At 42.0% G+C, this 24,738-nt stretch overlaps 1 protein-coding gene across 1 annotated transcript in view; it reads left to right on the plus strand.

The window, feature by feature from the left end:
• Nucleotides 1-17,535, plus strand: part of LOC115253610 (uncharacterized) — a 78,570-nt gene extending 61,035 nt beyond the window's left edge. Inside the window, exon 2 of the mRNA XM_062845248.1 lies at nucleotides 15,109-17,535. Within this exon, the coding sequence (XP_062701232.1) occupies nucleotides 15,145-16,599 (1,455 nt within the window). The 5' untranslated portion in view covers nucleotides 15,109-15,144 and the 3' untranslated portion in view covers nucleotides 16,600-17,535. The remainder of the gene's footprint in view (nucleotides 1-15,108) is intronic.
• The last annotated feature ends 7,203 nt before the right edge of the window (nucleotides 17,536-24,738 follow it).

The raw sequence follows: 24,738 nt of genomic DNA on the forward strand, positions 1-24,738 counted from the left end.
GTGAAAATACACATCGATCCAATTGGTCTTTCCACACATAAATTTTATTACCTAAAATATAACTAAGATATTTGTTGTTTATCGCCTGGATTAGTTTCACAAATACTTGGTATGTATTAACATCCATAGCAAAAAATATATATGAGTTCACACATAATATTGTCCGTGCAGTTGAATCACGGAATTTTCGACTAGCGAAGTTGGATTTTTCTCCAAATCCGTGCGTCGGACCTAACTTCGGAAGTGGTGCGCTGTATAGCGGACCAGGTTTACTATACAGCGCACCACTTCCGAAGTTAGGTCCGACGCACGGATTTGGAGAAAAATCCAACTTCGCTAGTCAAAAACTCCGATTTTCAACTAAATTGAGAATACCAATGCTTAGCGTCTGTGTCAGCCGCCGGAGATGCGCAAAGTGAAAAAAAAAATGGCGTCTCAGTGTAAACATGTGCTGCAGGAGTTGTTCGGATATTTTACTTAAATAATCGCAGCTACATTCCTTGGAGTACGAAAATGTCATAATCAGTTGCTTTACATCGATAAATGGTCCAGAACACGAGATATTCGACGTTCGGGCTAAACGTAGTGAGTGATTCTCGATCTAAATTGTTTTCTATGCAAAAGCTCTTAGTCCTCTGAGCAACTTTAACAAAGACAGTATCCCCAGAGCGCGAGATTTACGATGTTTACACTAAATTGGAAGCTCCTAAGAAAACTAGTGCCACACAGTGAATGATTCTCCAACGTTCCCGGAACCACTGTCATGAAGGGGACTCACTAAACAGATTAAATTGCTGCGTAAGCCATGATTTTCTGTTTATTTGAAATGTTTCATGAAATTTCGAATGAAATGATCAAAGATTGCCTTGGTGATCGCGACGTTTAATCATAATAAACTTTAATAAGCGGTTTACGCTGTTAAGTGAATCCCCCTATTATTTTTTACTTATAATACCTAGGACGAATTCAGTTGTTTAGATATTTTTGTTTCTTGTTTCCATTGTTTTTTTGCCTTTACATTCCCTCAAATATTCACTTCAAATACTTTAGCTCGTTTGTTTATTCAGTTTACTTGGTTCCGTTCTTTGTGTAAGTTTCCGTTATTGTTGCAGTACGTACGTTTCTGTACTAGAGTTGATTCGTTTAGGGTTAATTTTCTGCCGGCGACCGTTCGAGGAAGCCCTTGAGAGTTGAGTCGTCACATTAGTCGGGAAAACTTGAATATGAACTGGTGGTCTCTCGTTCGCGAGAGTGGCACAAAAGCCACCGCGTTTTGACAACTTTTCGAGCAAATTCAGCGAACGGTTACACTGTTCAAAAGCAGCTTTTTTATTATTTTATTCCCTCATTTGCAAAATATCATCATTACCATATATAGGTGTACGCTCAATTTTGCGATTGACTGTATAGCCAGTTGAAATTCGCTAATTCGCGAATACGAAAGTTGATGGCCCGGGGAACACTGTTTCTTCCTACGGAGTATCTTATGAGCGCATGAGAGTGAAAAAAAAAATCAAAAAATCCCCAACCATATTTGACACTGTTCGTGCCTACAGTGCTGTGAAAACTGTTTCGCAGAACGGTCGTGGCAGATAACAATACCGGTTGGTGGTTTCAATTGATTGTGATTTGGGCACAATTTACAGAGAGATATTCCAATAGAAGATAAGTATTCATCAGTCTCCGTGAGGGAAAATAATTTTCGGTTTTTGTGACAAATAAGTGTGATGATTTTAGTGAAAAGAAGGTTAGCCAGTACCTAGTTTCTATTAATGTTTCATTTGCATCACACGTTTATGGTCAGATTGAACTGAAATAAATAGTAGCATTCCCAGTAAGACAAAATAATTAGTTTATGGTTGTCATCATTTCTTAGATTTTTCTGCAGTGGAATTGATTGGGTACGGCCAGGCGGAGACCTTATTCATTGCATCTCTTCACTGATAACAGAACAGAGGAAACATACGTGAGTATTTCTTAATGATGTCATCGGTTTTTTAATCCCAGGGATACATAAAAAAAATCTTTTTCTTCCATTTCTACCACTCTGCTTATGTACTCAAAAGAGAAAAAAACTGGTTTCGGACAGGTTTAACCAAAACTCGGACTTGTCATCCAATTCCCATAACCTATGAAGGGGATTTTTTGTACTTCATTAGTTGTTTGTATCGACAAAGAATGATTAAATTTTAAGCTATGATACTCTATCGAAAGTAGTCGTGTGAAGGTCATAGAAACAATATGTATAATAAAATTTACCCACAAGTTGAAAATAAGACTCTCATGAATATTTTTTATGAATTATGTCGAAATAGATGACACTGCAATAAAGAAGGCTATAAACTACGCAATGGTACCATTGTTAGGCTAACATGATGTCCCAAGCTCATACTTGTACTCTTGTAATATAATTTTCCCAATATTTTCGTTTAGTCTTGCATGAAGTCCTATGTAATAATTATATCAGTTGGAGCCAGTTGCCTTCGTGCACTTTGTTTTCAACGCAGTAATGGCTAATCCGGTTCACCTGGTTTCATTCATTAGTGATAAGTCTTCAGCTATCGTCTCAAATTTGCGATCTATAATATCAATATCATCAGCGAAACCAAGCAATTGAATGGACTTCGTGAAACTCGTTCCACTCGTGTATATCCCCGCTCTCCTTATTACACCTCCTTAAGCATCGTTAAACAGCAAGCACGATAGACCATCATCTTGTTGTTACCCTCTGCGCGATGAGAAGGGACTAGAGAGTGTCCCTGATACTAGAACTACACCTATCACTTGATCTATTGTATCAGTTGATCCGGGAATCCGTTAAGTTTTCTGCACGTACCTAAAAGTTTAGCCAAGGACAATGTTTTGTTTTTAAGTTAACCTGGTAACGTTTGACTTTCGTACATTGCTCCAGAATACGATTGTACGTATCTGTAATAGCTTTGATTGAACCATTTACAGCATCACTACAATTGAGACCATCCAAAAACAGCTTGAAAGATCATGTAATTTTGTTTTATCAATTACTTTTTTTTGTCAGAACAGTTGATTCCTTTGGCTTACTGATCTTGAGCTAGAAAATTACAGGTAAATGAGCATTTGTATAAATTGTATCATTTCTCATGTTACTCAAAACATCAGTGCTATATTTTTGATTACTAGGCGAGTTACAAACGTATTCGAGCAGTAATAATTATAGGATTCTAAGAGATTTCTATAATGTACATATCTGTATTTGATGAATTAACAGATATATTCATATCACAAATAAAAAAAAAATTGAACAGTTGTTATGAACAGACAGTATTTTCTCCAATTCGTCGCAAAACTTGTTGAATTCAAAGGATAGTTGTATCACAGACAAACAGACGTAACACTCTTCAAAACGGCTTGGCACATGTATTTAACGATAAATTCAAACTCCATTTGATTTCCGCGATCGTCCCACCAGAGCAAACGTTTGCCAGTGTATACGTTGCTAAATGACGCAAACGAAAATTACATGCGATTTGTGTAGTAGTAGGGCGTGTTAGATAAACGTCAAATCGAAATCCAGCATGGCCGACAGTGTCCCGCGCGGTTCTACCAACAGGTGGCAGTGTGCTCATAAAAAAGACACAGGTCGATGAATTTCCTCTAAGAGTTACGTCTGTTTGTCTGTGGTGGTATGTACTATCCAATAACTTCGTTGTCATACTCGGCTTCTGAAAAATCTTCGGTGTCTTCTTTATTAGCTCCATCATCAGCCTGTTTTCGGTACTAATGAGCATCTTCTTCATTGTTCGGCTCTCCGGAAATACATCATCTGGAACTTCTACCAAACACTGTCCCTCTTCGCACTGTTTCCGTTCTCGGTAGGTACACTCGATATTCTTTCGATTAACAAAGATTCCCGACCTACGCTGCTTGGGGACGTAGCACATCACCTTAGAGCCAAAAATTTTCAGTCAGGACAGATCAGGCCGCTTACCCGTGAAACGCTCGTCTGGCATTACCACGACACAATACAGTACGGATTCGCTGGTTGGGATCACGAATCGTGTTCGTTCGTTGGGGCAACTGAAAACTGATCAAAATGCTCTAGACACACGCAACTGACGAGAAATACTTCACGAAACACTTACATACTTGCGCAAACGTTCTGTATACAGGAGCTCGTTTTGACATCTATTTTGACATTGACAGTGCTTTTTAGTTGAGTTTTGCCCCAACCAGTGAACATTCAACCATCGAGACAGCCCATCTAACGAGATCTCAACGAACGGATCGTCACTGTACCACAACACCCTAAGCTGGAGATCGGTTTATCAAAAACGTTGCCATTGCTGTAGCTTCCACCCAGAAGCGCTTGTCTAGGTCTACGTCCATTAGGGAAAAGCGGCTGCGGCATTATACGGTACTGTCTTTTCGTGACGAATATCACAACTGCGCAAGAGCCGTTTCATCTCTTTGTTGACATACGCGGTGTCGTTATCGGTGCGTAGTGCCTTAAGCCGCTTTCCAGTCTGATTTACCATTAGGGCAACGGCCAACGGCAACTATTTCGTCGTCCCTGAAGAAACTCCCGGAGGAAGCTGGAAGAACCTCTGAGGGAACTCTTGGAGGAATTCCTGAAGGAACTGCTGAACGAATCCCTGAAGGATAGCCTGGAGGAATTTCGGAATGTACTCCTGGAGAAATATGCATGAACTATAGGTGGGATCACCGATCAATCTCCTGAAGAAACTCCTGGAGGAACATCTGGTGGAATCCGTGCAGGATCTACTGAACGCATTTGTGAATGAAATCTTAGAGGAATTCTTGTGGAACTCCTGGAGGAAGCCCTGAAAGAACTCCCGGAGTGATCCCTGGAGTGAATACTGGAGGAACCCCAGAAGAAGGAACCCATGGAAGAATCTCTAGAAACTCCAGGAGGAAGCTCCGAAGAAACTCTTGGAAATAAATTTGAAAAAAAAGTTCTGGATGAATCCCTTTTTTTCTAGTTTGTTTATTTGAGAGGCTCAACTGTTTACTTATAAACTCTACAGAGCCGATTACAATCTTAATAATATTTGTTATTCTATCAGTTGAACATTCTACGAGCGACCTTTTTTCTTGGTAATGATTCAGAATTGGAGTTTGAACTCGCAAACTGTGCCCGCCGATCCTTCAATGTATTATTCTCGATGGCTTCCTTGATCGCATAGGCAACTTCCTCCAACTTCTTCCTGCTCTCCTTACGCCTTATTTCCTTTTCCGATGCTGATTCTGTTTCACAAATACTTGTCTGTTGTTGTCCCGCTTCTTCCGTGTCGGTTGAGTGATCGAGGTATTCTTCGTCCAGGAGTTCGATTACTTCATCACCTAGTGTTTTCGTTGACTGCTGTTCCCTTGGCTGTTCCGTAGATATTTCTTGGTTTCCAGATACGACCGCGGCTTATGGGGTAGTCGGTTTTTTCTGCGTTTTGCCGTTTTGCTTCCTTTGATGGAGGGATATCCTTTTCAACATTCATGTACACTCCTCTCACTCCTGTACACAAATCCGTGGGAAATTTCTCCCGCACCACACGATCCACCTTTCCATATTCTCGGAGAACCGACAACAGTTTATCATCCAGCAGTTCTGGCGGCAAATCAAACACAGGAATGTACTGCGTATTGATACCCGCCACAGCCCTGCATACCTCTACCGATTTTCCACTTGTGTAAACGAAATGCTGTGGTTTCGCATTCTTCCGCAATGAGTCCATCATAGCATCATGGGATAAAAACTTTATGAACACGGATCGCTCGTTGGCAGTTTTGTAAGCTGTGAATAACCGACAAACAAAAAGTATCGCTAAACGGCACGCGTCGATAACAAATAAATCCCGCACAACAGAGCGCACATTAACCTCTGCCTATACTTGACCACGGCTGCGATCGAACTGTGGGGGGAAACTCTTATAGTGCTTCTTGATGAATCTCTGAATGAACTCCTGGGAAGATTATACAAGAAACTCTTGATAATAATTCTTCAGCAATCTCTGAAGGACTCCTAGAGGAATCTCTGAAAAAATGCTATGGAGAAATGAACTCCTATGAGGAACCTGTTTATTGACTCCTGGAGAGATCCCGCAAGGATCCTGTAGAAATCCACTAAAAACTCCTATAAGAATTCCTCAAGAAACTCCTGCAGGAACCTCTGCCCGAGCAGAAGGGAATCCCAACAGCATAAAGGGCTATTCCCATTACACCGGGCCGGGACCGTGCCGGGCCCCGGCCGTGCCCCGGTCATCGATTTCTTACATGCGATTACTATGGCGTGTTTCACATCACACCGTGCCGGGGCTCGGTCGGGCCCCGGCCGGGCTAATGAGAAGCACGCCATAGATATCGTTAGAAAGAAATCGATGACCGGGGCACGGCCGGGGCCCGGCACGGTCCCGGCCCGGTAAAGTGAGAAGAGCGCTTAATAAAATGTGTTATTTTGGCAAAATAAGTGAGTAACGCAAAGAGTTATTTTCATGTTATTAACATAACATACCATGTTACAAACTTGTCTGTCATAAGCGGCAAAATGACAAAATCATAACAAAAAAAATGGTCATGGAAGACCAGTTAAATAACAGGTTTTGTTAGTTTCATAACAACTTAATAACAGTGAATTTATACAATGTTTCAATAACAAATTTTGAAATAAAAAAGTTATTGATAACAATACGGATGCAAAATGAGTTATAATATCAGAATCATAACAAAGTTTTTTTTTATCCTCGTAAGGTACTTCCTTGATACTTGATGGGCTACAACTCGTAGCGGTGAGTCTACTCCGAATGAAGTATCCGCCTCCACTGGCCTCGGTCCTGGACCAATCGCTTCCAGTTGCCCTGAACGGTTAGAGTCCTTAGGTCCTCCTCAACTGCAAAAAGCCAACGTGTGCGCGATCTCCCACGAAGCCGACGACCCCTTCCTGGTTCTCTGCTGAATATAATTTTAGCTTGTCGTTCCTCCGGCATACGAACTACGTGTCCAGCCCACCGCAGCCTGCCGTGTTGTATTCGCTTCACTATATCCATCTCTTTATATACCTGGTACAATTCGTAGTTCATGCGACGCCGCCGGATGCCGTCCTCCAGTTTACCGCCGAGTATTGTTCGCAGCACTTTACGTTCGAAGACTCCAAAGGCTCACCGATCAACTTCTTTCAACGTCCAAGTTTCATGACCGTATAAAGCGACCGGAAGAATCGGAGACTTGTACAACGCGAGTTTTGTCTTCGTTTGCACGTCACTAGAGTACCAAGATAAACAAATTCATCCACAACTTCAAACTTTTCCCCACCTAGCACCACTTCGTCACCACTACCACGGCCGGACCGACGTTGAACACCAGCAATCATGTACTTAGTCTTTGTGGTGTTGATCGTAAGTCCAATCTCGCAGTCTCCCTCTTAAAAGGTACGAACGCCTCTTCCACGGCCCGACGGTCGATTCCGATGATGTCGGTATCGTCCGCGAAGCCCAGGAGCATATGCGACTTCGTGACAATGGTTCCGCTCCTGTGCACACCAGCGCTCCTTCCAGTGCTATGTTGAACAGTAAGTTCAAAAGAGCACCGCCCTGCTTCAGTCCGTCAAAGGTTACGAACGATGACGAAATTTCATTCGCAACCCGTACACTTGATTTCGATCCGTTAAGCGTCGCACGAATCAGTCTAATCAGCTTCGCCGGAAAACCATGTTCGATCATAATCTGCCTCGTTTCTCTTGACTGAATCGTACGCCGCCTTGAAATCAATAAACAGATGATGGGTCTGCAAGTTGTACTCTCGAAATTTATCGAGAATCTGCCGCAGGGTGAACATCTGGTCCGTCGTTGATCGGCCCTCACGAAATCTTGCCTGATATTCGCCGACGAAGGACTCCTCAATCGGCCTCAGCCTGTGGAACAGAACTCCGGACAAAATTTTGTACGCTGAATTGAGGAGTGTTATTCCTCTGTAATTCGCGCAGTCCAGTCGATGCCGTTGCTTAAAAAAAGGGCGAATGAGACCATCCAACCAACTAGCAGGTATGTAACGCCTAATTTCGTGCCATTTTAGAAAAAAAAAATGAATTTCTGTTGGTTCTGTTGGAGAATGGCACGCTTCCAGTCTTCCTGCCCCAAACGGCCTTGAGATAATTTAGAAATTAATTTTGTTATGTTATGGTGGATCATCGTTGTTCACTTTTTTATTTCCAAAACAGAACCAACATAAATTCTACATTTTTCCACTGAAATGGATCGAACTAAAGAGAAATAAAAATTACAAGTAATTCATAGTTCCGTGTCAAAAGGTCAGCTTAACCGATTCATACACTCAGAAAAAATAACATATTAAATTTAAAAGTTCTGCACTTAGATTGTGACCAGTTGCTTTTACATTTGGAAAATATGTGCAGCGCTATTGAATCTTTGCCGATACAATCTATCATGATAGAATTTATGTGCGTCGCTATTTGTTTTCAACAGTTCAGTGCATAGCTTACATTATGATGAATAATGAGCTTGTTTACACGTGGGATTAGCATCAAAATATAAATAAATACAAATTTTGCATAATCTACGATCGAGCTGCTTTTATTTGTTAGAACTAAAGTGATCAATTTGGACTCTGCCAGGCTGTTATCCGATCAAAAGGCACTTCCTCATCGCAGCTGCATCCGGCAGCTTCCAAATCGTCAACGCGTTCGTCCTTGGTGACGGGGGAGGAGCAGCGACAATTTGGTGCTATTCTATAGAAATACAAGAGGAATGTAAGTAGTTTGAAGAGGTTCTTAAAGTTTGAATAAGAAGTTCACTACATACCTTTAAAAACAGCAAGCGACTCGGGCGACGGAGCACTACGCATGGATTTTTTTTTAAATTTTCGGCAACAAAATGTGCGTCTTCTGAGCGCGCCATGTTCGTTTCATGTTTGTTATGTTTGTGTTTGGATTTTATGTTGACCTTGTTGCTTTTTATCTTGCCACACTCTGAATATATTATTGGAAGAATGAAATATAATAATGCAACTTTTCATTTTCATTAGTTGCACTTAGAACGATTTTTTTCTCACTCGTTTGCAATCTTTGTGCTTTCTGCACTTAGATTCTATCAGTAAATTAATTTGAGTGTAGACACCGGAAATAGCATTTTGTGTGGAAATCAGCAAATGTTAACTTTTTTATTTCTTTTACTGTAAATCTCGCAGAGTGTAGTTGTGATTGCAAAACTTTATTGTTGTTCTATTGATGATCAAATAATGGTGCACTCTCAATAACACAGAACTTGTTCTACAACGAAACATCTTATTAAAATGTTATATAAAGAAAATATACCAATAGCAGGATCATAACAAAATAAGATTGGCCAACTAAACCTGTTATGGAAAAGTTATGCCTCAATAAGTTAATAATAGCAAACCAAGATGTAAAAACAGGTTTTGTGATTCAATTATTATTATTTTGATATTCTCCTGTGCTCGGGTGATGGAATGTTTGGAGTGATCTATGAAAGGTCTCCTGGAGGAATCCCTTAAGGAGCTTCTTTAGAAATTCGCAAATGAATCACTGAAGAAACTCTTGGTGAGACTTGTTTAATTTTTTTTCTTTTTTATTTAGAGATTTTCTGCCGTAGGTTCATCCCGAAAACTTGTTTAAAATCCTATAAGTACTCCTACAGAAATCCTTCAATGAACTCTTCGAGGAATTCCTGAAGGAATTCGAAGAGGACTACCTGAATGGATTGCTGAAGAAACTCTAAAAAGAATCTGATGAAAACCTAAAAGAACCTCCCATTTGTCGGAATAACTTTCAACCATAAAAGTAAGGACTGCAAAGCAGTTTCTCCGAAGTGCCCTGTGTGTAGTGGAAATCACCTGGTGAACGAGTGCCAGTCAAGTTCAAAAGAGTGCGCAAACTGTAAGAAAATGAACATTGAGCGAAAGCTGAAACTCGATACGAATCATGCTGCATGGAGCGCGAGCTGCCCGGTCTACTTGAGGCAGCTTGAGCAACGCAGAAGCTTGGTCGACTTTTCGAAATAGCCATCATTGTGCGAGAGTACTCTTGCCTACTCCGAAGGAATCCCAGAAGCAGTCGATACTCCTGCTCTGTCAGGTAATTTAACGAACAGTATATGGCCTGCCGAAGCTAGACACGATGCTGCACCTCGCCTGAATCCGAGCGTATTCCAGGTGACTCACTTCTCGAATAATCCGGATGGTCGAGTGGATTGTTCAGTTCACCCTTCGTCCGAGCCCGATATTTCCCTCTCCGGTCCTGCTGTAGCTGATGTTGATTGTCTGGGTGACAATCCTGCTGGTTCAGGTAAACTTAATGAATGTATATGTCGCGCCGAAGCCAGGATGGATGCTGCTCTCCCTAATAGACGATCGGTTTTGCAGCCCACATCCCCTATCACACGACACGTAGTTCGCTCCCCGTCCGAAACCGATGGATCTCTTCCCGGACCTACTGACGATTATCTGGTGGACAATCCTGCTTGTTCAGTTCGCCCCCCGTCTGCTGTAGCTGATGTTGATTGTCTGGGTGACAATCCTGCTTGTTCAGGTAAACTTAATGAACGTATATGTCGCGCCGAAGCCAGGATGGATGCTGCTCTCCCTAATAGACGATCGGTTTTGCAGCCCACATCCCCTATCACACGATACGTAGTTCGCTCCCCGTCCGAGCCCGATGGATCTCTTCCCGGACCTACTGACGATTATCTGGTGGACAATCCTGCTTATTCAGTTCGCCGCCCGTCTGCTGTAGCTGATGTTGATTGTCTGGGTGACAATCCTGCTTGTTCAGGTAAACTTAATGAACGTATATGTCGCGCCGAAGCCAGGATGGATGCTGCTCTCCCTAATAGACGATCGGTTTTGCAGCCCACATCCCCTATCACACGATACGTAGTTCGCCCCCCGTCGGAGCCAGATGGATCTTTTCCCGGACCAACTGACGATTATCTGGTGGACAATCCTGCTTGTTCAGTTCGCCGCCCGTCCGAGCCCGATGGATTTCTTCCCGGACCTACTGTAGCTGATGAAGATTGTCTGGTGGACAATCCTGTTTGTTCAGGTAAACTCAATGAACGTATATGTCGCGCCGAAGCCAGGATGGATGCTGCTCTCCCTAATAGACGATCGGTTTTACAGCCTACATCCTCCATCACACGATACGTAGTTCAACCCCCGTCCGAGCCCGATGGCTGTCTTTCCGGCCCTGCTGTAGCGAACGTAGATTGTCTAGTGGACAACCCTAACGGCGAAATAGATACCCAGCACAAGTTATCCTTCTACTATCAGAATGTTCGTGGACTTCGCACAAAAATTGACAACTTTTTTCTTGCGGTATCGGCATGCTGTTATGACGTTATAGTGCTTACTGAGACGTGGCTCAACGATCAAATTCTGTCCCCTCAGCTTTTCGGGAGCTCCTACACCGTATTCAGAAACGATAGAAATCGTCGTAACAGCCGTAAGTCACGTGGTGGCGGCGTGCTTATCGCTGTATCAACAAGAATAAGCAGTAGCATCGATCCTTCTTCTGTGCATTATTCTTTGGAGCAAATATGGGTGAGACTAAATTTGTCTGGCCTTCGAATCAGCATCGGAGTTATATACCTTCCCCCCGACCAGAAGACCGACCTAACAAGCATTAATAACCATGTGGAGTCACTGGAGTCTGTTTTTTCCAATTTGAGAGAAAACGATCTCGCTTACCTGTTTGGCGACTACAACCAGTCAGATTTAATCTGGAACACAACGTCCCGGGCATGCCCAACTGTGGATGCCATGCGATCTACTATGTCTATTGCTTGCAGCAGCCTTCTTGACGGATTTAACCTTCACGGATTGACACAAATCAATCACGTTTACAATCAGAATCGACGACTCTTAGATTTAGTTCTCGTGAACGATGCTGCCATCGGAAACTGTTCGCTTTATGAGGCACATGATCCCCTTTGCGCTCTGGATGGAAATCATCCTGCTCTGGAGCTTCACGCATATCTACCCAGGCTCCTAGAGTTTGACGATATCTCGCATCAACCCGAGTTTGACTTTCACAGAGCTGATTTTGACGGACTGAGCGAACAACTTCTTCGATGTGATTGGCGAGTTCTGTTTGCGACAGATAACATCGATGATGCAGTAGATAGTTACACACGAATGATCGAAACCATATTGCCTGATTATGTTCCCTTGCGCAGACCAGCTTCAAAACCTCCGTGGGGTAATTTTCGCCTGAAAAACTTGAAACGTAAAAGGTCAAAGGCCCTTCGATATTACTGTAGATCTCGCTGTGTAGTGACCAAACAGACCCTAACAAGAGCAAGCAACGAATATCGTCTGTATAATAGGTTTCTCTATAAACGTTACACAAGGCGACTGCAAAGTAACTTAAGCAGAAACCCAAAACAATTTTGGAATTTTGTAAAATCAAAACGCAACGAGACAGGCTTGCCCACAGAAATGTTCCTGGGATCATCGTATGCGTCTTCTGCTTCGGAAAAATGCAATCTCTTCGCTAGTCACTTCCAGGGGGCATTCAACGACAAAACAGCTACTGATTCTCAGATCGAAATCGCATGTAGAGATACTCCCCTTAATGTGTGTGAGCTTTCAGTCAAAAACATAACTAGCCAGCAAGTTGCTTCTGCGATCAACAAAATGAAATACTCCACTGCCGCTAGCCCCGATGGCATTCCAGCTTGTGTACTGAAAAGATGCTGCAATGCTTTAAGCCCCGTATTAGCCTCGCTCTTCAACATGTCTCTTCAGCAATGTCGGTTTCCGTCTAACTGGAAGCTCTCCATTATGTTTCCCGTGTATAAGAAAGGAGATAAAAGGTGTATTGAGAACTACCGCGGAATCACATCATTATGTGCCAGCTCGAAAGTTTTCGAAATCGTCGTCAAAGATATGCTGTTTGCTGCATGTAAACATTACATATGTACCTGCTAGCACGGATTCTATCCTAATAGATCTGTAGCGACGAATCTTGTCAATTTCGCTTCACACTGTATACGGACGACGGAAGATGGTCATCAAACTGATGCGATATATACTGATTTTAAATCTGCGTTCGATCGAGTGGACCACAGCATACTGTTGAAGCGGCTAGAGCTTCTTGGCATGTCTTTAGACTCTATTTCTTGGTTGAGATCGTATTTGTCGAACCGGAAACTTTGTGTGGTGATTGGCTCGGAAACTTCAACTATGTTTACTAATTTATCTGGCGTACCACAAGGAAGCAATCTCGGGCCGCTGCTGTTTTCACTTTTCATCAATGATCTGTCTCGTCTGTTACCTCCTGGATGCAAGCTTTTCTTTGCCGACGATTTAAAACTCTATATGACCATCAGAAGTTTAGATGATTGTCTAAGGTTACAGCATTTAGTCAACACCTTTGCTAACTGGAGCTCTATCAACATGCTTATCTTGAGCATTAAGAAGTGCAATGTGATATCTTTTCATCGAAAACTCAAGCCGATAATCTACGATTACACCATAGATAATTTGAAATTAGAGCGCGTTAATCACGTACGCGATTTGGGTGTTATATTGGACCCAGGCTTCACCTTTCGGCTCCACTTTGAAGATGTGATTTCGAAAGCGAATCGACAACTGGGGTTCATATTTAAAATCTGTGACGAGTTCAAGGATCCGATGTGCCTACGTTCACTGTATTGCACCCTTGTGAGATCATTGCTGGAGTCTAATGTTGTCGTTTGGTGCCCATATCAGACAATTTGGATCAACAGAATTGAGGCAGTTCAAAGAAAATTTGTAAGACGTGCTCTTCGTTCCTTGCCTTGGCGTGATCCTGTAAACCTGCCACCGTACGAGCAGCGGTGCCGCCTTCTTGGTATTGATACCTTGGCCAGCCGGAGGTTTGCTCAACAAGCCGGATTTGCTGCGAAAATTCTGCTGGGAGAAATCGATTCACCTGAGATTTTATCGCGACTGAACATCTACGCACCCGAACGGACTCTACGACAGCGTAACTTCCTGACGACCGAAGGCAGCAACACAGTTTATGGCCAACATAGTCCGATTAGTGCCGTAACAACTGCATTCAATGAAGTATTCGATTTGTTCGACTTCAACCTGTCTGCTCAGGCATTCCAGCGAAAGGTTCAGCAGCGGAGGCATCGTGAGCTGTGATAGCATTATTCGACATTGGATGCAGTGAATTTGAATACAGGCGAGAATCTGTCCAAATATGTTAACGTAAAAAGCTTATCTACATACATGTTTTTTTTTTATTTTCAGTAACTGCTTGAGTGACCTGTTGTTTGTAATGTTTTAATAGTATGAAATTGTTTGTATTATAATGTAGATCCTTGTAAGTCAATCTCTGTAATGTTTGTCGAAAAGATACGGGGTTTTTATGCCTTTTGGAGACTGGCAATCACTTTTCATGGCCAACTCCAGGAGGCTTTTCCCCACCACCTTCATTAAGACACGAGTCAGATGAAGCGAATAAAGAATAAATAATAATAATAATAATAATAATAACGCTTAATGTCATACGTAACATACAACCACTTAATTTACAACTCATAAACTTGATTTAGCAAAATGAAAAACTGTTTGAATTGGCTAAAAAGTAGTTGCTTGCCTACGAAGGATACCATTATACCAGTTGTCTATCCCGAAACTAATTAGGGTATCGCGCCACTTGGGTGGAGGCTTCTATATTCGTCTGTTTTCCACTATATCTCAGTCAATGTTGAACCAATTGACTTGAAATGTTGTACACGGGTAGATACTATACCTATCTCATCGCATTCCAAAAATTGTGTCAATTGGTTCAAATTTGACTGAGTTATAGCGGAAAACAGACGAAAATAGAAGCCACCGCCCAAGTAGCGCGATTCCCTATAAAGCTTTTAAATATATTAAACGGCATCGGTGATTCGCTTGGACTTTCTATTCATGGCATTTTAGAACGATTTGCCATACCAAGAAGATCTATTTTTTCATTGGTAACACGTCATTCGGCCATTTGACTTAGAACCTTGCATTGATATCCAAAATTCATAAAAAGAAAAATCTAGGAAGCTGGATCTGATAAACACATATGCCAATGATTATTAACTGCGTTCTCTCTTTTCTCAGATCATAAAAATATCTTCGCCGTCAATCGTTTTTATCATGGAATCCTTAAGCCCGCAATTGTCATCGAACAAGGAATACAACGTCATTCTGTTTGGCGAAACCGGCTCAGGCAAATCAACTTTGATAAACTATCTGACAAATTATTTCCATAACGGTACACTCGAGAATTTGAAAATTGCCATTCCTACGAAGCATTATGAGGCAACCGAGGGTCTACAGCACTACGAGGACAACGTTCAGGATTCTTCACTTGGTAAAACTAGAGCCTGTACTGTATATAATTTCAAAAAAGAGGACAAGACATTCAACTTTATAGACACCCCAGGGGTCAGTGATACCAAAGGGGCGGCTCAGGATGACTTCAATATTCAGCAAATTATGGGAGCTGCAGAGCAAAGTGGAATGTTGACTGCAATTATCCTCGTTATAAATGGAACGCAGACCCGAGCCACAGTAACATTACGCAACACGTTCAGTCTGTTGAGAAGCTCAATCCCAGATGTCTTTCAGCAGAATCTCGTTGTTGTTCTAACAAATTGTTCTCCTGCTTCCGTCAACTTCGATCTGGCGCATTTGGAACCTTGGAATTTTGCTGACACGAACGTTTTCCACATGAACAACTCTGCCCTCAGTAAACCAGTATCACAATGGATAAACAACAAGCGTGCAAAGAGAGCAACGGAACTGGAATGGGAATGCTCAATGGAAACTATCGAAGAATTGAACCAGCACTTAACGAAGCTTGGTGGCAAAGACACCGAGACTTTTAAACAAATGCGTATGAACAAAGACTTCATAAAATTGCAGCTATATGGCATTTTATTGGAGGAGAAGAAAGTCCAAGATCTTCAAAACGAACTAGATTATATGAAAATCACACAGCAAAATGTATCCGCCGACATTGAAAAATATTCCAACTACACGCAATCAAAGGAAGTGAAATATACGGTATTGGAACCATGTAAAGTTTTCTGGAAATTCTGCATTGTATGCTTGACGCCATGCCAAGCCCTGTCCTCATCGTACAAATCAATACCAATTGTTAGAGACGTATCCAATCTAGCAGAATATATCTTCCATGGGAAATGTCACTGCAACCATACACCTTTCAGCCATTACGATAGCAAAGTTCAGTCAGTCACGAAAACAGAAACCGTCGAAGTAATTGTTAAAGATGTGAAACTCATCTATGATGACAGCGTGAGCAAAAATAAGGTAATACAGTCTAAAATTGGCAGCCTGGACACCGATATCGCTGTGCTGAGACATGTTCGCGGTGAAAAAGAAGCTGAAATACTGAAATGTTTCCATGAGCTCAGGAAGTTCTGCTCGCAGTTTAACTTTGTGCACGAGTTCCAGGGCATCATGGACGACATGGAGAGAGATTCCCGTACGCTTACTTCCCCCGCGGCAAGGACCGACGTTGAGAACAGAATTAGAAGCATCAAACAGTTGGTTGATACGCTGTCAAAGGCTGAGAAGAGTGATTAGACCGCAAAGAATGAAGTGTCTATTTTCGTTCCATTTTTTAATTATTATTATTAGATTTCATTAAAAACTTATTACCAGATGAGTTGGAATTTGCGTCCAACTGATGTTGTTAAAATACGATTATGATAATAACAGAACGATTATTTATGGATCAAAGGGTTTGACGGCCAGAGAGAGAAAGAGAGAATCACACGATAGGTATTTCTACTTCTACACTGAAAAGCGGCTTGCAGTAATGACAAGCATAACAATGTTTTTAAATTTACCATGGCAAAACATGATCATCGACCCACCAACGCTTCTTGTGTGCGTTTTGTTTCTTCTCACATCAACTGGTTCGATAGCCGAGTGGTAGCATGCGAGCCTGGTGATGTCAAGGTTCTTGGTTCGAATCCGGTTGCCAAAAGAAACTTTTTTTTATTGAAAATCGAGTCCATGGTAAAATTGAAAACATAATTCTGTTGAATTGAAACAAAAATCAGTCTGCACAAATTTAGTGGCGTTGTGTATTTAAATTGACCCTCAAAATAGTAATTTTCACCGCAAGCCGCCGTTCAGTGTAATGAACTTCTGCACGAATCAATGCTGCTCTCACAGAAATTTTTGTTGTTTGAGCGGTGCCGCTCCGCTTAAACGTCAAATTTGCTGTGAGAGAAAACAGGCCAACATAAATTCGTGCCGAAGTTCATAGTGGTAATCACGTTCAAATGTATGCTTGTCTCTTTTGTAGATGTAGTTGTAGAACTTGGAGGAAAATATGTGCGTGCACTCTCACCCCGGTTGTTAGTTCATTATTTGGCCATTTTACCTAAATCAATTGGATAATATTTGCATATGCAATCTGAATAGCCTTTTGTTCGTTTGTTGCAACGTCACTTATCCTTATAGTACAGTGTGTATTTTAAATTTAAGTGAATAAATTTGAAATTTTTTGTAGCTATAAGGCCGGAACAAATCTCATTTTCTCTTTTGTCACAATACTCGTTGGCTCGCTAAGGGGGAGGACAATAAATAATAAACGTATTTGACGAAGAAATACCCAAACAATTTGGCAAAATCTATAAACTCATCGGATTTGTTAAGAAATTTTCTGTGCAACTCGAATTTCACCTTGAAATTTTAAAATTTCTTGAATAATTTAATGTTGTCCCCCCTCAAAATGTTGAGTTTTGACCAAAATTTTCCGAGGGGGCGGTGACATAACACGCTATGTCTGAACCAGCAGATTATAAAAATTCAATGTACATCGGGTTTCTTTCCACCAAACATCAGTATTCAAGCTATATTTTCGTTTGCAGAAGGTTTTAAAATATTTCATCGGGGAAATTTTGATTTTTTCATCTTTTTCGCTGTTTTTCATACAAATTTACATGAAATTCTCATTTTCGGCCAATTTTGCTCCCATACAAAATGTATGGAAAAATTTTCACCGATAGAATATTTTAAAACCTTCTGTAAATGAAAATATAGCTTGAATACTGATGTTTAGTGGAAAGAAACCCGATGTACATTCAATTTTTATAATCTGCTGGTTCAGACATAGCGTGATAAGAGAAAATCGAAATTTGTGTCAGCCTAAGTGTTTTTATTCTTTTCCGCTTAACCTATAATAGACATTGTCCACTTGGGCACTACGTGAGCGATTACATTTGGCCAGGGAATTCGCAAGCGGCAAGGTAGGCCTACTGCTCATCTTTTGGGAGTGTGTTAGCAGCGGCGTCATGATGGTCGCGATTTTTTCGCAGTCAAGTTCGCAGATTGTGAACGGTCCTCGGTACCCATTGTGTAATTTATTTTTGGTCCTTTTACTGTCAGATCGGTGTAACACGCTAAAAATAGTTTACACAAAATGCAATTTACACGAAAAAAATACACGGTAATAATTATTATTGGATACCGGACACCAAAAATTTCTCGGTTTTCTTTGGTACATCGAGGTCTTGAAATTAGTCTATGGTGTTAGTGTCAACTGGCAACGTGACCTGGGGTCTGGTTGAATCCTGCTTAGGAATCGGTTTGTGGTGCCGATGGGGATGGCCCGCGATATCGCATTGTGTTGTTTGAGAAGGCCCGCTTGAGGTATGTTAGGTAGGCGTAGTTTTTTCGAGTTTGACGTGCCTACACCCTCCCTGCATTTGACAGCTGTAGTTACACCTTCTACAGCGCCTAGTTCTGTGAGAGTAGGATGAGTACATTGAAGCACCCCCCGTTAAGTAAGTAGTGGAGAGATTAATTTATGTATATTGGCAACACTGTATTTTTCTATTTCCGTTCATTATAACTAAATTGAGTTCGATACGAATAAACGTGTTTTCTGTTTGCTCTACGTGTCGCGTTTGATTCTCGAGTCCGAGTCCTCCGGTCGTCGCGTTCTGCGTTACTCTACTGTTCCGTTTGTCCAACAGGTCATGGACCCAGGTACCGGAATAGGAATTAAAGTGCGTTTTACCGAGAATTAGTGTTCCGAGAAACGTCGTCGGTGCTCTCTCGACGGGAACAGTTCGGTTCGAAGAAAACAAGATGGCCGATGCTCTCAAAGTGTAGTTCCCAAAGCTCACAAGTGGTAACCATGTATCGTGAAAGTTCAGAATGAAATCGTTGTTGGAACACGTAGAGCTATGGGAGGTTATAACCGCCGCGAAGCCAGATGAAGCTGATCCAGAATATGCGCAGTGGCAGAAGAACGACACCAAAGCTCGCGCGATTATGGTCCACTACACGAATTTATGCTGGCCTGCTTACTCTCGCCGGAAATTTGACGTTTGAGCGGTGCCGACACCTCTCAAACGTCAAATTTCGTGTGAGAGTAAGCAGGTCAGTATAAATTCGTGCAGTAATCCATAGGGCACTGCATTGTTTTGATTTTGTATGGGATTTTGACGTTTCTTGGCCTTGTTGTTTACAAAATTTCTGTGAGAGTGAAAGAGAGGGAGAGAATTTTATGCAGTGCCCTATAGCATTGTTTAAGCTAAGTTTCCTGTTGCCACGTAAAGCGCTCAAGTAAAATTCCAGAAGTTCCAGCTCGAAACTTGTTCGAGCGACTCGACAGTGCGGGTGTTGACTTGAGTGAGCAGCTGCGGGTCATCATAATGCTGCGCAGCTTGCCGCCGTCCTTCGGCAGCTTCGTCACATCGACCGGAATGAAGTGCGTGAAGAAGAACAGCAATCAAATGTACGGTGATGCGAACGATACGTTGGAAAGTGACTTTTACGGATTCGAAGAAGATCCCTCCGGAAGAGAAGTGCTGGAAAGGGCAGAGTGGCGTACTCGTGGAGTACTGCCGAAAAGCTATGATGATTTTGTGGTGGGACAAGTCCCAAGTAGTCGGGGCCCGTGGCGCAGTGGTCCACACGTTCGCTTCATAAGCGGATGGTCATGGGTTCGAACCCAGCCCCGGCACTTGCAGTTTTTCGTCAGTTGCTCTTCCCCCCGAGAGCAGCTGGCACCTGACCCTCTTCGGAGCATATAGCTCCAACGGACCCGGAATTTGGATATCGGCGAACCGCAACTCATAATGGACCCCCCAATCGGACTGGAAAAGGAACAGTAGCCAAACATCAGCATCATCGTGCTCATCATTCTACCGTGGACAGGGTAGAAAAGTTGAAGCAGCACAAGGCACCAGTTCGATATAGTTGAATTAGAATAGAATACATGTAGGCGCTGTACAAAGTGCAGCATCCAATTGGAATCGCTCACGTAGTGCTCTAGTGGACAAAAGAGCTGTAAATTAGGTTAAGTGAATAAGAATAAAAAAAGTCCCAAGTAACAATTATACTTTTGTGGCAATCCTGAAGTAATTTCTAAGATAGAATAATAAAACTTGGCAATAAAGCTCTTTGTTCTGCAAATCTGAGATAAAATAGGCATAAAATATCCATAAGACGAATCTGGCCCACTCTTCAGGAGATCTCCAAGGCTGCTTTTGAAGACTGCTTTGAAACTAGTTGTATTTATGAAGTTTTACTGATGATTGATTATAAGAACTTTATAAAACTTTATCAAGAATAGCTTGAGGCATGTTGATCTTTTAGCTGTCTTCCCCAAGTTGGTAAAAGTGCATAATAAATGAAATCTTTTACCTAAGCATTAGGCAGATGCGAACTAGTTTTGTTTCATAGATGAAATGTTAATTGAACTACGAATTAATTTTCATCAAATTGAAATGGCTAAAATATTTAAATTGCCTGACAGATCATTGATGACAGGGAATCACAAAATTCCCTTGCCATATCCACTTTTTCGTTGATATGCCACCCAAAACATACAAAAATAACAAAGCGCCTCAAAAATAATATCAATCAGTAATATACGAAGACATGAATTTCCTATAAAAACAAAAGGCTACGCCACTTTTTCAATTCTTTCTAGACATGGCTGCCGTTCCAAGCGAACAAAACTCATGCAGCCGCCATCAATTGTTATTACCTTTAATCCAAACCACCTCAAAACAATGATGGAACCAAGTTGCCTTGCATGAAATCTACAGCATTTATTGAAGATTGTTTTTACTAGTGATGATCTTAAGGCAGATTTGTTCGTCTTAAATGAAACTTATTCGTTTTATTCAAGAGTAACAGTCCTAGACAATTGTTTGTTTACCTTTTTGGAGCTAGAAAGTTGTTTCTGTACATTTCACGTACATCCTGTAATTATATTATAGTTTTGTGTGTTTTTGCGTTAAATAATTAAGTGCAACTTACTAAAATAACACTATTTAGCATGAGCATGAGAAGAGTCACAGTAAGTATCCGTTTAATTTTCGATTCGTATAGTTGTGGCCTGTGTGAATAACTGGTTGAAGGTAGGACGACAGCAGCCAGCTACTCGCGTTTTTGATTGGCTGTAAAATCATTATTTCGTTAATATGGTTACTTTTAAGAACCAGAATAGCTAAATTATCAGTGAGCAAACATGTTTAAGTGTTTATATTTGCATGAGAACGTGATTTTTCAACCAATTTGTTGCATTCATTATTTGGGTTGATAAAATAGTACGTTGTCTTATTATTTCGCATAGTTCTTGTTCCAGAGTAATGGCTCTAGCTCAAGAATAGAAGGTTTCAAGATGTTTTAAAGGAGGATTAGTCAGATGAAATGCACTTGAATAAACGAAGCATAAACTTTTAATAAAATATGTTGATGCTATGTGTTAAAAATTACTTCAAATACGTCTTAAAACTTATTATGAGATTAAATGCTCTTGTGAATCCAGTTGTTTTATGCGCGAATTTCAAAACTAACTTGAGGACAACTTGAAAACCGCAAACGAACGAAGATTGTTTTCTCTTGATAAAAACAATTACAAATGTTCCATGAATTGGTCATGCTGTGATAAAGCTTCCATACAAATATTCAAATCTAAAAGGAATTGAAATTGTTACTTGGGGTGACTCTTGATCAAGCAATGATGATCCCAGAGTGGAAGAGCGCTATGGACGATGAACTAAAAGCTCATGCAGTGAACAAAACATGGGAGCTGGTGCAACTACCGGCCGGCAAGAAGCTTATTGGTGCAAAGTGGGTGTATAAACTGAAACGTGATGATACTGGCAAGGTAGTCAAGCACAAAGCTCGCATAGTGGCTCAGAGGTATAGTCAGTTAGCTGGATTATACGGAGGTCTTCGCTCCAGTGACGCGGCAGACGACATTGCGTGTACTGTTGGCGATAGCTGGACAGGAGCAGCTGCTACTGAAGCAGTACGACGTAAAAACAGCGTACCTTAACGGTACGATTGAGGAGGAGCTGTATATGGGCCAGCCGCCCGGATTCGCCAAGAAGGGAGAACTTCGTGTGTCGGCTGCGGAAAAGCATTTATGGCTTGCATCAATCATCTGCAAGGTGTTGGCACAAAGTCCTACATGCTGCTCTCCTGGACTTTGCAGTTCGAGCCGTGTGATTCGGATGCATGCCTCTACAATCTACATACGCCACGGGAAATGTGCCGTGTACCTTCTGGTCTATGTAGACGATTTGATTATCGAAAGTACTAGTGAAGAGGAGATCGACCGCGTATTTGGAAGCCTGCGTCAACGATTCGGCATGACTTCGCTCGGCACCGTGCGTCACTTTCTGGGGTACGAGATACTTAAGGAGGATGGATGTTACAATGATACATATTTGTCCATTTTACTGGCATTTTACCAGGTTTGCTGGTATGTCTGAAACATACTGGAAAAACTTGTAATTAGAAGGCACGAAATGTTGCTAATTGGAAAATTGAGAGATGAAATTTGTGAAAAAATCGCGTTCTGGTGGGATTCGAACCCACAACTCCGTATTCGCTAGACCGGCGCTTTAACCAACTAAGCCACAGAACAGGTAATGGTTCTGCGGAATAGAAAGCCAAACTGACTCCGAAGCCGCACCGTGAACTCACAAACTCATCTCTCTTTTCGGCTTAGATGTCAATCCACAACACACTCCTGTTTGTGCCCACTAACTACAAGTGCGAGCGATTTTTTTCACAAATTTCATCTCTCAATTTGCCAATGGTCCACTGCACGAATTTATTCTGGCCTGCTTACTCTCACACGAAATTTGACGTTTGAGCGGTGTCGGCACCTCTCAAACGTCAAATTTCGTGTGAGAGTAAGCAGGCCAGAATAAATTCGTGCAGTGGACCATCAGCAACATGTCTTGGCTTCTAATTACAAGTTTTTCCAGTATGTTTCAGACCAGAGTTGATGTACACGTGCTGTAGTCCCATGTACGGGAGGCACATTGCAAGCAAGCTCCCAGGAGCACAGTACATTTTGAGACTGAAAGTTGTGCGCCTCATTTTTCTCAAGATGTGTCTCATGAGCTTCGTCTCATGCGCTGGTTAAATTAGAAAATTTCACGACAAAAACTTCCTAAACGAACGAAAATTGAAACCTTAACCTTTGCATTAAGAGTCCCTAGTCGTATCGCATAGACCAACCAGACACTTGTGTTGCGTACGGAAAAAAAGTTGTTGAGGTTCTTCGTTATCAAGAAGTTGTTTTTCACCTTAGATACCAACAGCTCACGCAGCGCATGAGACGAGCTCCCCGGGAGCTATGTGCCTAGCTCGCACCCACCAGATTTTCGTGAGCCTCCTAGCAGCGCAGCACACTGCGATTTTGAAGAGCTGGGAGACAATTTGGTGGGAGGCTCGCTGTCACATTTATGTACACATGAGCAATGGGTAACTCTGTTTCAGACATACCAGCAAACCTGGTAAAATGCCAGTAAAATGGGCAATATGTATCATTCACCAGGGTGCGAGGACGCCATCTTTAACAATCCAACATGTTGTATGTAAACATTTGTGTATCCACAAAGGATTCCATTGTGGATACACGATAGATGTTGGCTCCTGTCAGATGCAATAGGTGGGATTAGGGCTGCCACATACGTGGTATCATTATACTCTTGCTTGCGTCACTTTGCGCAGTTCGGTCGTCCGAGCGTCCGACCGTGCCGAGCTCTCGACGCATACTAATTAGACACCAGCAAAACAAACTGCCTGGTGGCTAGGTATGCGGAGTACGAGAGTAAGTCTCGGCTTCATATAAATAATTCGCTCGCACTTGTAGTTAGTGGGCACAAACAGGAGTGTGTTGTGGATTGGCATCTAAGCCGAAAAGAGAGATGAGTTTGTGAAATAGGAGTGTGCACGGTGCGGCTTCGGAGTCAGTTTGGCTTTCTATTCCGCAGAACCATTACCTGTTCTGTGGCTTAGTTGGTTAAAGCGCCGGTCTAGCGAATACGGAGTCGTGGGTTCGAATCCCACCAGAACGCGATTTTTTCACAAATTTCATCTCTCAATTTGCCAATTAGCAACATTTCGTGCCTTCTAATTACAAGTTTTTCCAGTATGGATGTTACACCCTGAAATTGACGGCGTACATAGAAAGTTTAGTCCGAATAGTTCAAAATGGAAGGTTCTCCATCGTTGTACCGTAGCTTGGTCGGAGCGCTTTTGTATCTGGCCGTCAATGCTCGACCCGACCTGTCGTTGTGTGTTGGGCTTCTTGGAAGGAAGGTTAGTCAGCCGAATAACATGGATTGGCCTGCAGCTTAACGCGTTCCTCGGTACATCAACACGACAAAGGACTGGATGCTCTGGTACGGCGCTAAAGATAACTGGAAGTTAATAGGATACACCGATCCG

This window comes from Aedes albopictus, chromosome 1 (assembly GCF_035046485.1).
Source record: "Aedes albopictus strain Foshan chromosome 1, AalbF5, whole genome shotgun sequence".
Classification (NCBI taxonomy): Eukaryota; Metazoa; Arthropoda; class Insecta; order Diptera; family Culicidae; genus Aedes; species Aedes albopictus.